The following is a 14,142-nucleotide window of genomic DNA, read 5'->3' as shown; positions in this document are numbered from 1 at the left end:
ATGGTGCGTGTGAGGGTGAGGGATCTATTAGATGTGGATCTGATGGTGTGTGTGAGGGTGAGGGATCTATTAGATGTGGATCTGATGGTGCGTGTGAGGGATCTATTAGATGTGGATCTGATGGTGTGTGAGGGTGAGGGATCTATTAGATGTGGATCTGATGGTGTGCGTGTGAGGGTGAGGGATCTACTAGATGTGGATCTGAGGGTGCGTGTGAGGGATCTATTAGATGTGGATCTGAGGGTGCGTGTGAGGGTGAGAGATCTATTAGATGTGGATCTGAGGGTGCGTGTGAGGGTGAGGGATCTATTAGATGTGGATCTGATGGTGTGTGAGGGTGAGGGATCTATTAGATGTGGATCTGATGGTGCATGTGAGGGATCTATTAGATGTGGATCTGATGGTGTGTGAGGGTGAGGGATCTATTAGATGTGGATCTGATGGTGTGTGAGGGTGAGGGATCTATTAGATGTGGATCTGACGGTGTGTGTGAGGGTGAGGGATCTATTAGATGTGGATCTGATGGTGTGTGTGAGGGTGAGGGATCTATTAGATGTGGATCTGATGGTGTGTGTGAGGGTGAGGGATCTATTAGATGTGGATCTGATGGTGCGTGTGAGGGTGAGGGATCTATTAGATGTGGATCTGATGGTGTGTGTGAGGGTAAGGGATCTATTAGATGTGGATCTGATGGTGCGTGTGAGGGATCTATTAGATGTGGATCTGATGGTGTGTGAGGGTGAGGGATCTATTAGATGTGGATCTGATGGTGTGCGTGTGAGGGTGAGGGATCTACTAGATGTGGATCTGAGGGTGCGTGTGAGGGTGAGGGATCTATTAGATGTGGATCTGAGGGTGCGTGTGAGGGTGAGAGATCTATTAGATGTGGATCTGAGGGTGCGTGTGAGGGTGAGGGATCTATTAGATGTGGATCTGATGGTGTGTGAGGGTGAGGGATCTATTAGATGTGGATCTGATGGTGCGTGTGAGGGATCTATTAGATGTGGATCTGATGGTGCGTGTGAGGGATCTATTAGATGTAGATCTGATGGTACGTGTGAGGGTGAGGGATCTATTAGATGTGGATCTGATGGTGTGTGAGGGTGAGGGATCTATTAGATGTGGATCTGATGGTGCGTGTGAGGGATCTATTAGATGTGGATCTGATGGTGTGTGAGGGTGAGGGATCTATTAGATGTGGATCTGATGGTGTGCGTGTGAGGGATCTACTAGATGTGGATCTGAGGGTGCGTGTGAGGGTGAGGGATCTATTAGATGTGGATCTGAGGGTGCGTGTGAGGGTGAGGGATCTATTAGATGTGGATCTGATGGTATGTGTGAGTGTGAGGGATCTATTAGATGTGGATCTGATGGTGCGTGTGAGGATGAGGGATCTATTAGATGTGGATCTGATGGTGCGTGTGAGGGATCTATTAGATGTGGATCTGATGGTGGGTGAGGGTGAGGGATCTATTAGATGTGGATCTGACGGTGAATGTGAGGGTGAGGGATCTATTAGATGTGGATCTGATGGTGCGTGTGAGGGTGAGGGATCTATTAGATGTGGATCTGATGGTGTGTGTGAGGGTGAGGGATCTATTAGATGTGGATCTGATGGTGTGTGTGAGGGTGAGGGATCTATTAGATGTGGATCTGATGGTACGTGTGTGAGGGATCTATTAGATGTGGATCTGATGGTGTGTGAGGGTGAGAGATCTATTAGATGTGGATCTGACAGTGCGTGTGTGAGGGATCTATTAGATGTGGATCTGATGGTGTGTGTGAGGGTGAGGGATCTATTAGATGTGGATCTGATGGCGTGTGTGAGGGATCTATTAGATGTGGATCTGATGGTGTGTGTGAGGGTGAGGGATCTATTAGATGTAGATCTGATGGTACGTGTGAGGGTGAGAGATCTATTAGATGTGGATCTGATGGTGCGTGTGAGGGTGAGGGATCTATTAGATGTGGATCTGATGGTGTGTGAGGGTGAGGGATCTATTAGATGTGGATCTGATGGTACGTGTGTGAGGGATCTATTAGATGTGGATCTGATGGTGTGTGAGGGTGAGAGATCTATTAGATGTGGATCTGACAGTGCGTGTGTGAGGGATCTATTAGATGTGGATCTGATGGTGTGTGTGAGGGTGAGGGATCTATTAGATGTGGATCTGATGGCGTGTGTGAGGGATCTATTAGATGTGGATCTGATGGTGTGTGTGAGGGTGAGGGATCTATTAGATGTGGATCTGATGGTGTGTGAGGGTGAGGGATCTATTAGATGTGGATCTGATGGTACGTGTGTGAGGGATCTATTAGATGTGGATCTGATGGTGTGTGAGGGTGAGAGATCTATTAGATGTGGATCTGACAGTGCGTGTGTGAGGGATCTATTAGATGTGGATCTGATGGTGTGTGTGAGGGTGAGGGATCTATTAGATGTGGATCTGATGGCGTGTGTGAGGGATCTATTAGATGTGGATCTGATGGTGTGTGTGAGGGTGAGGGATCTATTAGATGTGGATCTGATGGTGTGTGTGAGGGTGAGGAATCTATTAGATGTGGATCTGATGGTGGGTGAGGGTGAGGGATCTATTAGATGTGGATCTGACGGTGTGTGTGAGGGTGAGGGATCTATTAGATGTGGATCTGATGGTGCATGTGAGGGATGTATTAGATGTGGATCTGATGGTGTGTGAGGGTGAGGGATCTATTAGATGTGGATCTGATGGTGCATGTGAGGGATCTATTAGATGTGGATCTGATGGTGTGTGAGGGTGAGGGATCTATTAGATGTGGATCTGATGGTGTGTGAGGGTGAGGGATCTATTAGATGTGGATCTGATGGTGCATGTGAGGGATCTATTAGATGTGGATCTGATGGTGTGTGAGGGTGAGGGATCTATTAGATGTGGATCTGATGGTGTGTGAGGGTAAGGGATCTATTAGATGTAGATCTGATGGTACGTGTGAGGGTGAGGGATCTATTAGATGTGGATCTGATGGTGTGTGAGGGTGAGGGATCTATTAGATGTGGATCTGATGGTGCATGTGAGGGATGTATTAGATGTGGATCTGATGGTGTGTGAGGGTGAGGGATCTATTAGATGTGGATCTGATGGTGCGTGTGAGGATGAGGGATCTATTAGATGTGGATCTGATGGTGCGTGTGAGGGTGAGGGATCTATTAGATGTGGATCTGATGGTGTGTGTGAGGGTGAGGGATCTATTAGATGTGGATCTGATGGTGCGTGTGAGGGATCTATTAGATGTGGATCTGATGGTGTGTGAGGGTGAGGGATCTATTAGATGTGGATCTGATGGTGTGCGTGTGAGGGTGAGGGATCTACTAGATGTGGATCTGAGGGTGCGTGTGAGGGATCTATTAGATGTGGATCTGAGGGTGCGTGTGAGGGTGAGAGATCTATTAGATGTGGATCTGAGGGTGCGTGTGAGGGTGAGGGATCTATTAGATGTGGATCTGATGGTGTGTGAGGGTGAGGGATCTATTAGATGTGGATCTGATGGTGCATGTGAGGGATCTATTAGATGTGGATCTGATGGTGTGTGAGGGTGAGGGATCTATTAGATGTGGATCTGATGGTGTGTGAGGGTGAGGGATCTATTAGATGTGGATCTGATGGTGTGTGAGGGTAAGGGATCTATTAGATGTAGATCTGATGGTGTGTGAGGGTGAGGGATCTATTAGATGTGGATCTGATGGTGCATGTGAGGGATGTATTAGATGTGGATCTGATGGTGTGTGAGGGTGAGGGATCTATTAGATGTGGATCTGATGGTGCGTGTGAGGATGAGGGATCTATTAGATGTGGATCTGATGGTGCGTGTGAGGGTGAGGGATCTATTAGATGTGGATCTGATGGTGTGTGTGAGGGTAAGGGATCTATTAGATGTGGATCTGATGGTGCGTGTGAGGGATCTATTAGATGTGGATCTGATGGTGTGTGAGGGTGAGGGATCTATTAGATGTGGATCTGATGGTGTGCGTGTGAGGGTGAGGGATCTACTAGATGTGGATCTGAGGGTGCGTGTGAGGGTGAGGGATCTATTAGATGTGGATCTGAGGGTGCGTGTGAGGGTGAGAGATCTATTAGATGTGGATCTGAGGGTGCGTGTGAGGGTGAGGGATCTATTAGATGTGGATCTGATGGTGTGTGAGGGTGAGGGATCTATTAGATGTGGATCTGATGGTGCGTGTGAGGGATCTATTAGATGTGGATCTGATGGTGCGTGTGAGGGATCTATTAGATGTAGATCTGATGGTACGTGTGAGGGTGAGGGATCTATTAGATGTGGATCTGATGGTGTGTGAGGGTGAGGGATCTATTAGATGTGGATCTGATGGTGCGTGTGAGGGATCTATTAGATGTGGATCTGATGGTGTGTGAGGGTGAGGGATCTATTAGATGTGGATCTGATGGTGTGCGTGTGAGGGATCTACTAGATGTGGATCTGAGGGTGCGTGTGAGGGTGAGGGATCTATTAGATGTGGATCTGAGGGTGCGTGTGAGGGTGAGGGATCTATTAGATGTGGATCTGATGGTATGTGTGAGTGTGAGGGATCTATTAGATGTGGATCTGATGGTGCGTGTGAGGATGAGGGATCTATTAGATGTGGATCTGATGGTGCGTGTGAGGGATCTATTAGATGTGGATCTGATGGTGGGTGAGGGTGAGGGATCTATTAGATGTGGATCTGACGGTGAATGTGAGGGTGAGGGATCTATTAGATGTGGATCTGATGGTGCGTGTGAGGGTGAGGGATCTATTAGATGTGGATCTGATGGTGTGTGTGAGGGTGAGGGATCTATTAGATGTGGATCTGATGGTGTGTGTGAGGGTGAGGGATCTATTAGATGTGGATCTGATGGTACGTGTGTGAGGGATCTATTAGATGTGGATCTGATGGTGTGTGAGGGTGAGAGATCTATTAGATGTGGATCTGACAGTGCGTGTGTGAGGGATCTATTAGATGTGGATCTGATGGTGTGTGTGAGGGTGAGGGATCTATTAGATGTGGATCTGATGGCGTGTGTGAGGGATCTATTAGATGTGGATCTGATGGTGTGTGTGAGGGTGAGGGATCTATTAGATGTAGATCTGATGGTACGTGTGAGGGTGAGAGATCTATTAGATGTGGATCTGATGGTGCGTGTGAGGGTGAGGGATCTATTAGATGTGGATCTGATGGTGTGTGAGGGTGAGGGATCTATTAGATGTGGATCTGATGGTACGTGTGTGAGGGATCTATTAGATGTGGATCTGATGGTGTGTGAGGGTGAGAGATCTATTAGATGTGGATCTGACAGTGCGTGTGTGAGGGATCTATTAGATGTGGATCTGATGGTGTGTGTGAGGGTGAGGGATCTATTAGATGTGGATCTGATGGCGTGTGTGAGGGATCTATTAGATGTGGATCTGATGGTGTGTGTGAGGGTGAGGGATCTATTAGATGTGGATCTGATGGTGTGTGAGGGTGAGGGATCTATTAGATGTGGATCTGATGGTACGTGTGTGAGGGATCTATTAGATGTGGATCTGATGGTGTGTGAGGGTGAGAGATCTATTAGATGTGGATCTGACAGTGCGTGTGTGAGGGATCTATTAGATGTGGATCTGATGGTGTGTGTGAGGGTGAGGGATCTATTAGATGTGGATCTGATGGCGTGTGTGAGGGATCTATTAGATGTGGATCTGATGGTGTGTGTGAGGGTGAGGGATCTATTAGATGTGGATCTGATGGTGTGTGTGAGGGTGAGGGATCTATTAGATGTGGATCTGATGGTGGGTGAGGGTGAGGGATCTATTAGATGTGGATCTGACGGTGAATGTGAGGGTGAGGGATCTATTAGATGTGGATCTGATGGTGCGTGTGAGGGTGAGGGATCTATTAGATGTGGATCTGATGGTGTGTGTGAGGGTGAGGGATCTATTAGATGTGGATCTGATGGTGTGTGTGTGAGGGTGAGGGATCTATTAGATGTGGATCTGATGGTGTGTGTGAGGGTGAGGGATCTATTAGATGTGGATCTGATGGTACGTGTGTGAGGGATCTATTAGATGTGGATCTGATGGTGTGTGAGGGTGAGAGATCTATTAGATGTGGATCTGACAGTGCGTGTGTGAGGGATCTATTAGATGTGGATCTGATGGTGTGTGTGAGGGTGAGGGATCTATTAGATGTGGATCTGATGGCGTGTGTGAGGGATCTATTAGATGTGGATCTGATGGTGTGTGTGAAGGTGAGGGATCTATTAGATGTAGATCTGATGGTACGTGTGAGGGTGAGAGATCTATTAGATGTGGATCTGATGGTGCGTGTGAGGGTGAGGGATCTATTAGATGTGGATCTGACGGTGCGTGTGTGAGGGATCTATTAGATGTGGATCTGATGGTGTGTGTGAGGGTGAAGGATCTATTCGATGTGGATCTGATGGTGTGTGTGAGGGTGAGGGATCTATTAGATGTGGATCTGATGGTGTGTGTGTGAGGGTGAGGGATCTATTAGATGTGGATCTGACGGTGTGTGTGAGGGTGAGGGATCTATTAGATGTGGATCTGACGGTGTGTGTGAGGGTGAGGGATCTATTAGATGTGGATCTGATGGTGTGTGTGAGGGTGAGGGATCTATTAGATGTGGATCTGATGGTGTGTGTGAGGGTGAGGGATCTATTAGATGTGGATCTGATGGTGTGTGTGAGGGTGAGGGATCTATTAGATGTGGATCTGATGGTGTGTGTGAGGGTGAGGGATCTATTAGATGTGGATCTGATGGTGTGTGAGGGTGAGGGATCTATTAGATGTGGATCTGATGGTACGTGTGTGAGGGATCTATTAGATGTGGATCTGATGGTGTGTGTGAGGGTGAGGGATCTATTAGATGTGGATCTGATGGTGTGTGTGAGGGTGAGGGATCTATTAGATGTGGATCTGATGGTGTGTGAGGGTGAGGGATCTATTAGATGTGGATCTGATGGTGTGTGTGAGGGTGAGGGATCTATTAGATGTGGATCTGATGGTGTGTGAGGGTGAGGGATCTATTAGATGTGGATCTGATGGTACGTGTGTGAGGGATCTATTAGATGTGGATCTGATGGTGTGTGAGGGTGAGAGATCTATTAGATGTGGATCTGACAGTGCGTGTGTGAGGGATCTATTAGATGTGGATCTGATGGTGTGTGTGAGGGTGAGGGATCTATTAGATGTGGATCTGATGGCGTGTGTGAGGGATCTATTAGATGTGGATCTGATGGTGTGTGTGAGGGTGAGGGATCTATTAGATGTGGATCTGATGGTGTGTGTGAGGGTGAGGGATCTATTAGATGTGGATCTGATGGTGGGTGAGGATGAGGGATCTATTAGATGTGGATCTGACGGTGAATGTGAGGGTGAGGGATCTATTAGATGTGGATCTGATGGTGCGTGTGAGGGTGAGGGATCTATTAGATGTGGATCTGATGGTGTGTGTGAGGGTGAGGGATCTATTAGATGTGGATCTGATGGTGTGTGTGAGGGTGAGGGATCTATTAGATGTGGATCTGATGGTACGTGTGTGAGGGATCTATTAGATGTGGATCTGATGGTGTGTGAGGGTGAGAGATCTATTAGATGTGGATCTGACAGTGCGTGTGTGAGGGATCTATTAGATGTGGATCTGATGGTGTGTGTGAGGGTGAGGGATCTATTAGATGTGGATCTGATGGCGTGTGTGAGGGATCTATTAGATGTGGATCTGATGGTGTGTGTGAGGGTGAGGGATCTATTAGATGTAGATCTGATGGTACGTGTGAGGGTGAGAGATCTATTAGATGTGGATCTGATGGTGCGTGTGAGGGTGAGGGATCTATTAGATGTGGATCTGACGGTGCGTGTGTGAGGGATCTATTAGATGTGGATCTGATGGTGTGTGTGAGGGTGAGGGATCTATTAGATGTAGATCTGATGGTACGTGTGAGGGTGAGAGATCTATTAGATGTGGATCTGATGGTGCGTGTGAGGGTGAGGGATCTATTAGATGTGGATCTGACGGTGCGTGTGTGAGGGATCTATTAGATGTGGATCTGATGGTGTGTGTGAGGGTGAAGGATCTATTCGATGTGGATCTGATGGTGTGTGTGAGGGTGAAGGATCTATTAGATGTGGATCTGATGGTGCGTGTGAGGGATCTATTATATGTGGATCTGATGGTGCGTGTGAGGGTGAGGGATCTATTAGATGTGGATCTGATGGTGCGTGTGAGGGTGAGTGTGAGGGATCTATTAGATGTGGATCTGATGGTGCGTGTGAGGGTGAGGGATCTATTAGATGTGGATCTGATGGTGCGTGTGAGGGTGAGGGATCTATTAGATGTGGATCTGATGGTGCGTGTGAGGATGAGGGATCTATTAGATGTGGATCTGATGGTGCGTGTGAGGGTGAGGGATCTATTAGATGTGGATCTGATGGTGTGTGTGAGGGTAAGGGATCTATTAGATGTAGATCTGATGGTACGTGTGAGGGTGAGGGATCTATTAGATGTGGATCTGATGGTGTGTGAGGGTGAGGGATCTATTAGATGTGGATCTGATGGTGCATGTGAGGGATCTATTAGATGTGGATCTGATGGTGTGTGAGGGTGAGGGATCTATTAGATGTGGATCTGATGGTGTGTGAGGGTAAGGGATCTATTAGATGTAGATCTGATGGTACGTGTGAGGGTGAGGGATCTATTAGATGTGGATCTGATGGTGTGTGAGGGTGAGGGATCTATTAGATGTGGATCTGATGGTGCATGTGAGGGATGTATTAGATGTGGATCTGATGGTGTGTGAGGGTGAGGGATCTATTAGATGTGGATCTGATGGTGCGTGTGAGGATGAGGGATCTATTAGATGTGGATCTGATGGTGCGTGTGAGGGTGAGGGATCTATTAGATGTGGATCTGATGGTGTGTGTGAGGGTGAGGGATCTATTAGATGTGGATCTGATGGTGCGTGTGAGGGATCTATTAGATGTGGATCTGATGGTGTGTGAGGGTGAGGGATCTATTAGATGTGGATCTGATGGTGTGCGTGTGAGGGTGAGGGATCTACTAGATGTGGATCTGAGGGTGCGTGTGAGGGTGAGGGATCTATTAGATGTGGATCTGAGGGTGCGTGTGAGGGTGAGAGATCTATTAGATGTGGATCTGAGGGTGCGTGTGAGGGTGAGGGATCTATTAGATGTGGATCTGATGGTGTGTGAGGGTGAGGGATCTATTAGATGTGGATCTGATGGTGCATGTGAGGGATCTATTAGATGTGGATCTGATGGTGTGTGAGGGTGAGGGATCTATTAGATGTGGATCTGATGGTGTGTGAGGGTGAGGGATCTATTAGATGTGGATCTGATGGTGTGTGAGGGTAAGGGATCTATTAGATGTAGATCTGATGGTGTGTGAGGGTGAGGGATCTATTAGATGTGGATCTGATGGTGCATGTGAGGGATGTATTAGATGTGGATCTGATGGTGTGTGAGGGTGAGGGATCTATTAGATGTGGATCTGATGGTGCGTGTGAGGATGAGGGATCTATTAGATGTGGATCTGATGGTGCGTGTGAGGGTGAGGGATCTATTAGATGTGGATCTGATGGTGTGTGTGAGGGTAAGGGATCTATTAGATGTGGATCTGATGGTGCGTGTGAGGGATCTATTAGATGTGGATCTGATGGTGTGTGAGGGTGAGGGATCTATTAGATGTGGATCTGATGGTGTGCGTGTGAGGGTGAGGGATCTACTAGATGTGGATCTGAGGGTGCGTGTGAGGGTGAGGGATCTATTAGATGTGGATCTGAGGGTGCGTGTGAGGGTGAGAGATCTATTAGATGTGGATCTGAGGGTGCGTGTGAGGGTGAGGGATCTATTAGATGTGGATCTGATGGTGTGTGAGGGTGAGGGATCTATTAGATGTGGATCTGATGGTGCGTGTGAGGGATCTATTAGATGTGGATCTGATGGTGCGTGTGAGGGATCTATTAGATGTAGATCTGATGGTACGTGTGAGGGTGAGGGATCTATTAGATGTGGATCTGATGGTGTGTGAGGGTGAGGGATCTATTAGATGTGGATCTGATGGTGCGTGTGAGGGATCTATTAGATGTGGATCTGATGGTGTGTGAGGGTGAGGGATCTATTAGATGTGGATCTGATGGTGTGCGTGTGAGGGTGAGGGATCTACTAGATGTGGATCTGAGGGTGCGTGTGAGGGTGAGGGATCTATTAGATGTGGATCTGAGGGTGCGTGTGAGGGTGAGGGATCTATTAGATGTGGATCTGAGGGTGCGTGTGAGGGTGAGAGATCTATTAGATGTGGATCTGAGGGTGCGTGTGAGGGTGAGGGATCTATTAGATGTGGATCTGATGGTGCGTGTGAGGGTGAGGGATCTATTAGATGTGGATCTGATGGTGCGTGTGAGGGTGAGGGATCTATTAGATGTGGATCTGATGGTGCGTGTGAGGGTGAGGGATCTATTAGATGTGGATCTGATGGTGCGTGTGAGGGTGAGGGATCTATTAGATGTGGATCTGATGGTGCGTGTAAGGGTGAGGGATCTATTAGATGTGGATCTGATGGTGCGTGTGAGGGTGAGGGATCTATTAGATGTGGATCTGATGGTGCGTGTGAGGGTGAGGGATCTATTAGATGTGGATCTGATGGTGTGTGAGGGTGAGGGATCTGTTAGATGTGGATCTGATGGCGCGTGTGAGGGTGAGGGATCTATTAGATGTGGATCTGATGGTGTGTGAGAGTGAGGGATCTATTAGATGTGGATCTGATGGTGCGTGTGAGGGTGAGGGATCTATTAGATGTGGATCTGATGGTGCATGTGAGGGATCTATTAGATGTGGATCTGATGGTGCATGTGAGGGATCTGTTAGATGTGGATCTGATGGCGCGTGTGAGGGTGAGGGATCTATTAGATGTGGATCTGATGGTGTGTGAGAGTGAGGGATCTATTAGATGTGGATCGGATGGTGCGTGTGAGGGTGAGGGATCTATTAGATGTGGATCTGATGGTGCATGTGAGGGATCTATTAGATGTGGATCTGATGGTGCGTGTGAGGGTGAGGGATCTTTTAGATGTGGATCTGATGGTGCGTGTGAGGGTGAGGGATCTATTAGATGTGGATCTGATGGTGCATGTGAGGGATCTATTAGATGTGGATCTGATGGTGCATGTGAGGGATCTTTTAGATGTGGATCTGATGGTGCGTGTGAGGGTGAGGGATCTTTTAGATGTGGATCTGATGGTGCGTGTGAGGGTGAGGGATCTATTAGATGTGGATCTGATGGTGCCTGTGAGGGTGAGGGATCTATTAGATGTGGATCTGATCATCACTCACCTCCAGAGCAGAGAATCGGTCGAGGTGCAGGCATCTGAGACCTGGACCTCCACCTTCTCCTCCATGACGACAGACGTGTTGGTGCTCCGTTCCCGCTGTGCCGCCGGCGACGTCCCCACACAGGCGTTATGCTGCAGCGCCGGCACCACCGCGGGCGGAGCCGCTATCTTCCCCGACGCGGCGATGAGAAGCTCAGCCATTTTCCTGAGCTGGTCCTGGAGAGGACCTTTCCCAACGTTGGAGAAGTCCATGGTGACCCTCCGTTCTGGTTTAGGGGTTAAAGCCACGCCCAGCTCGGTGGAGTTGAGCTGCGGTGGAGGGATGGGGCTCTCCGGGAGCCAGACGTGTCCGGACGCCGAGCACTGAGGGGTCGAGGGTTCCGAGAGGATGATCTCGCTCCAGATCTTCATCTGGGTTTGGAGATCCACAGCTTCAGAGCGCATGAGCTCAGCGGCGCTGTGGACCTCAGAAACGTTCTGCATGTTCTCGGCTTCCAACCCGGACTGGAGGTTTTGAGAAGTTGCTTCAGCCTTATCATGGTAACAAGATGATTGAGCACCACTTAAAAGTGCTTCTTCTTGATCTGGTATCTTCTGAGGGTTGACGTCGCCTCCAGGAGCTGCATTTTCATCAGTTTTAGCAATTTGTGACTCCGCAGTCCCAATGTGGAGCTCTGTGCCATCTGAGGAACTTTCTGTATTCTTCAGAGCACCAGCATAAACTTGAGTATTCATCTCTGGACCTTCTGGTGGTCCCAAATCACCAGAAGAACCAGACGAAGAGCTTAAATGAGCAGAACTTTCCTCTGAACGCTCAGACTCATCCTTTTTCTCAACGTTAGAATAAAGACGCTGATCGATTCCACCACCAGTTCCTCCACAGACGTTCTCAGACGTCCTGTAGGTCTCAATGTCAGCTTCATCTCCAGGAGAGCAGAACATCACACCCTTTGGAACCTCCAATTCTGCACAGGCTGGTGAACCTGCCAGAATTATAAGGCATGCATTAGGTTCAGCATTAAGAGCAAAGTCTTCTGGACACTCCGTTCCTGAGGAGGCCTTCGGATTCTCCAGATTTTGGACACAACCACCAGGTGAGAGATCTTCCCGGCTCTCTGTTACTGTGGATCTCGAAAGATCTGTGACGTGACCATAAACAGTGGAGTCGTTTTGTTCCACTGTAGCAGAACCTTCAAGTTTTTGGACCAGAGCGCTACTCAGGATGATCTGTTGACCTTTAGTTGGTGTGGTGGTGTTGAGACCTGCAGAATTTTGAACGTTCTCTTGACCCTCCATGGTAACAGAAGCTTCTGGGTTCACCAGGTTTGGAAGGTCACCTCCAGTGCTGACATTATCACTACATGAGACGATCTCGGTGGAAGATCTTGGAGCCGGCAGATTTGGAAAATCTTGCTGCTCCATTGATGAGACGGCACATGGATCCATCAGGTTGGAAGAACTATTGGAGCTCCCACTACATTCTACGTCATCTTGTAGCTCCCCTGCATTTGGAAGACCACTAGTGGAGGTGCCAGGACCTTCACCAGGACACTCATGACCTTCAGAAGCAGACAACGTCTCGGGATGGAAGTAAGGATGATCATGATGAGCATCGAGAAGCTCTGCGTGTTCCTCAGGAATCTCATCATCAAGAGTTCTGGAGAGATTGTCCAGATCTGGATCTTTAATTTCAGGTTCTGGTCCCTGATCAATAATTGATCCTGACTGGTCTTGGACGAGTGTTCCATCAGTGATCTGAACTTCTCCTCCTGGGCAGGTGAAGGACTTGAAGGTGACGTCTCCAGCGCTGGTGGACGTAGGTGCACCACTGACCGAGCTAACATCGATCTTCGTTGGGTCATGGCAGTACAGATGATCAAAATGACGACTTGGGAGTTCCGTGTGTTCCTCAAGATCTTCTCCAAGACTGGTTGGTGAGTTCTCCAGCCCTGGACCTTCAGCAATAACAGATTCTTCTTGTTCATGCAACTCATCAGTGATCTGAACTTCTCCTCCTGGACAAGTGAAGGACTTGAAGGTGATGTTTAACGCCTTTTTGGGTTCCTCGGCTGGTTGGCAGGAGTACGGATGATCAGACGTCTGATCTTCGATACTTTGTCGTGGACCTTCAGCGATGATGGACTCATCAGGTCCGAGGGAAAGGTCTGAGATCTGAACTTCTCCTCCTGGACAGGTGAAGGACTTGAAGGTGACGTCTCCAGCGTCATCGCTGATCTTCGTTGGGTCAGACGATTCACGGCAGTACAGATGATCAAAGTGACGACTTGGAAGCTCAGCGTGTTCCTCAGGATCTTCTCCGAGACTGTTTGATGGGTTCTCCAGTTCTAGATCTTTCATCTCCGGTTCTGGACCTTCTGCAACGATCGATTCTGAGATCTGAACTTCTCCTCCTGGACACGTGAAGGACCCGAAGGTGAGGTCTGCAGGCTGAGGCTGGACTGAGGTGCGACTGCAGTATGGATGATCTGGTTCTTCTTCGAGTTCGGTTGTGAAATTGAGAGCTTGAGGAACCTTGGAAGAGACGAGTTCCTTGATGAGAAGAGAGTGATCTGAGGTTACGGATGTGTTGGATATATCCAGCTCCCCTCCGATACATGTGAAGGATTTATGATCGCTCGTGGTGATGGATGAAGCTGGAAGGTTTTCCTTCTGCTGGAAGAGACGACGTGCAGTTAGAATGATGGAGGTAGAGCTACAATATCTGGCCAAAAGTATGTGGACACGCCCTTTATGTTCCTGT

The 14,142-nt window shown here is 48.5% G+C and overlaps 1 protein-coding gene across 2 annotated transcripts in view; it reads right to left on the bottom strand.

Annotated features, from left to right (window-relative positions):
- The window catches only part of spag5 (sperm associated antigen 5), an 83,037-nt gene that overhangs the window by 65,143 nt on the left and 3,752 nt on the right, over positions 1–14,142 (bottom strand). Inside the window, exon 4 of one of the 2 annotated variants that reach the window (XM_062995469.1) lies at positions 11,383–14,054. In XM_062995469.1, the coding sequence (XP_062851539.1) occupies positions 11,383–14,054 (2,672 nt within the window). The remainder of the gene's footprint in view (positions 1–11,382; positions 14,055–14,142) is intronic. The other variant, XM_062995470.1, reaches the window with a different exon arrangement.

The sequence above is a fragment of the Trichomycterus rosablanca genome, chromosome 5, assembly GCF_030014385.1.
Source record: "Trichomycterus rosablanca isolate fTriRos1 chromosome 5, fTriRos1.hap1, whole genome shotgun sequence".
Lineage (NCBI taxonomy): Eukaryota > Metazoa > Chordata > Actinopteri > Siluriformes > Trichomycteridae > Trichomycterus > Trichomycterus rosablanca.
Note: the sequence above shows the minus strand (reverse complement) of the source record. Positions and strands in the feature narration are given on the sequence as shown.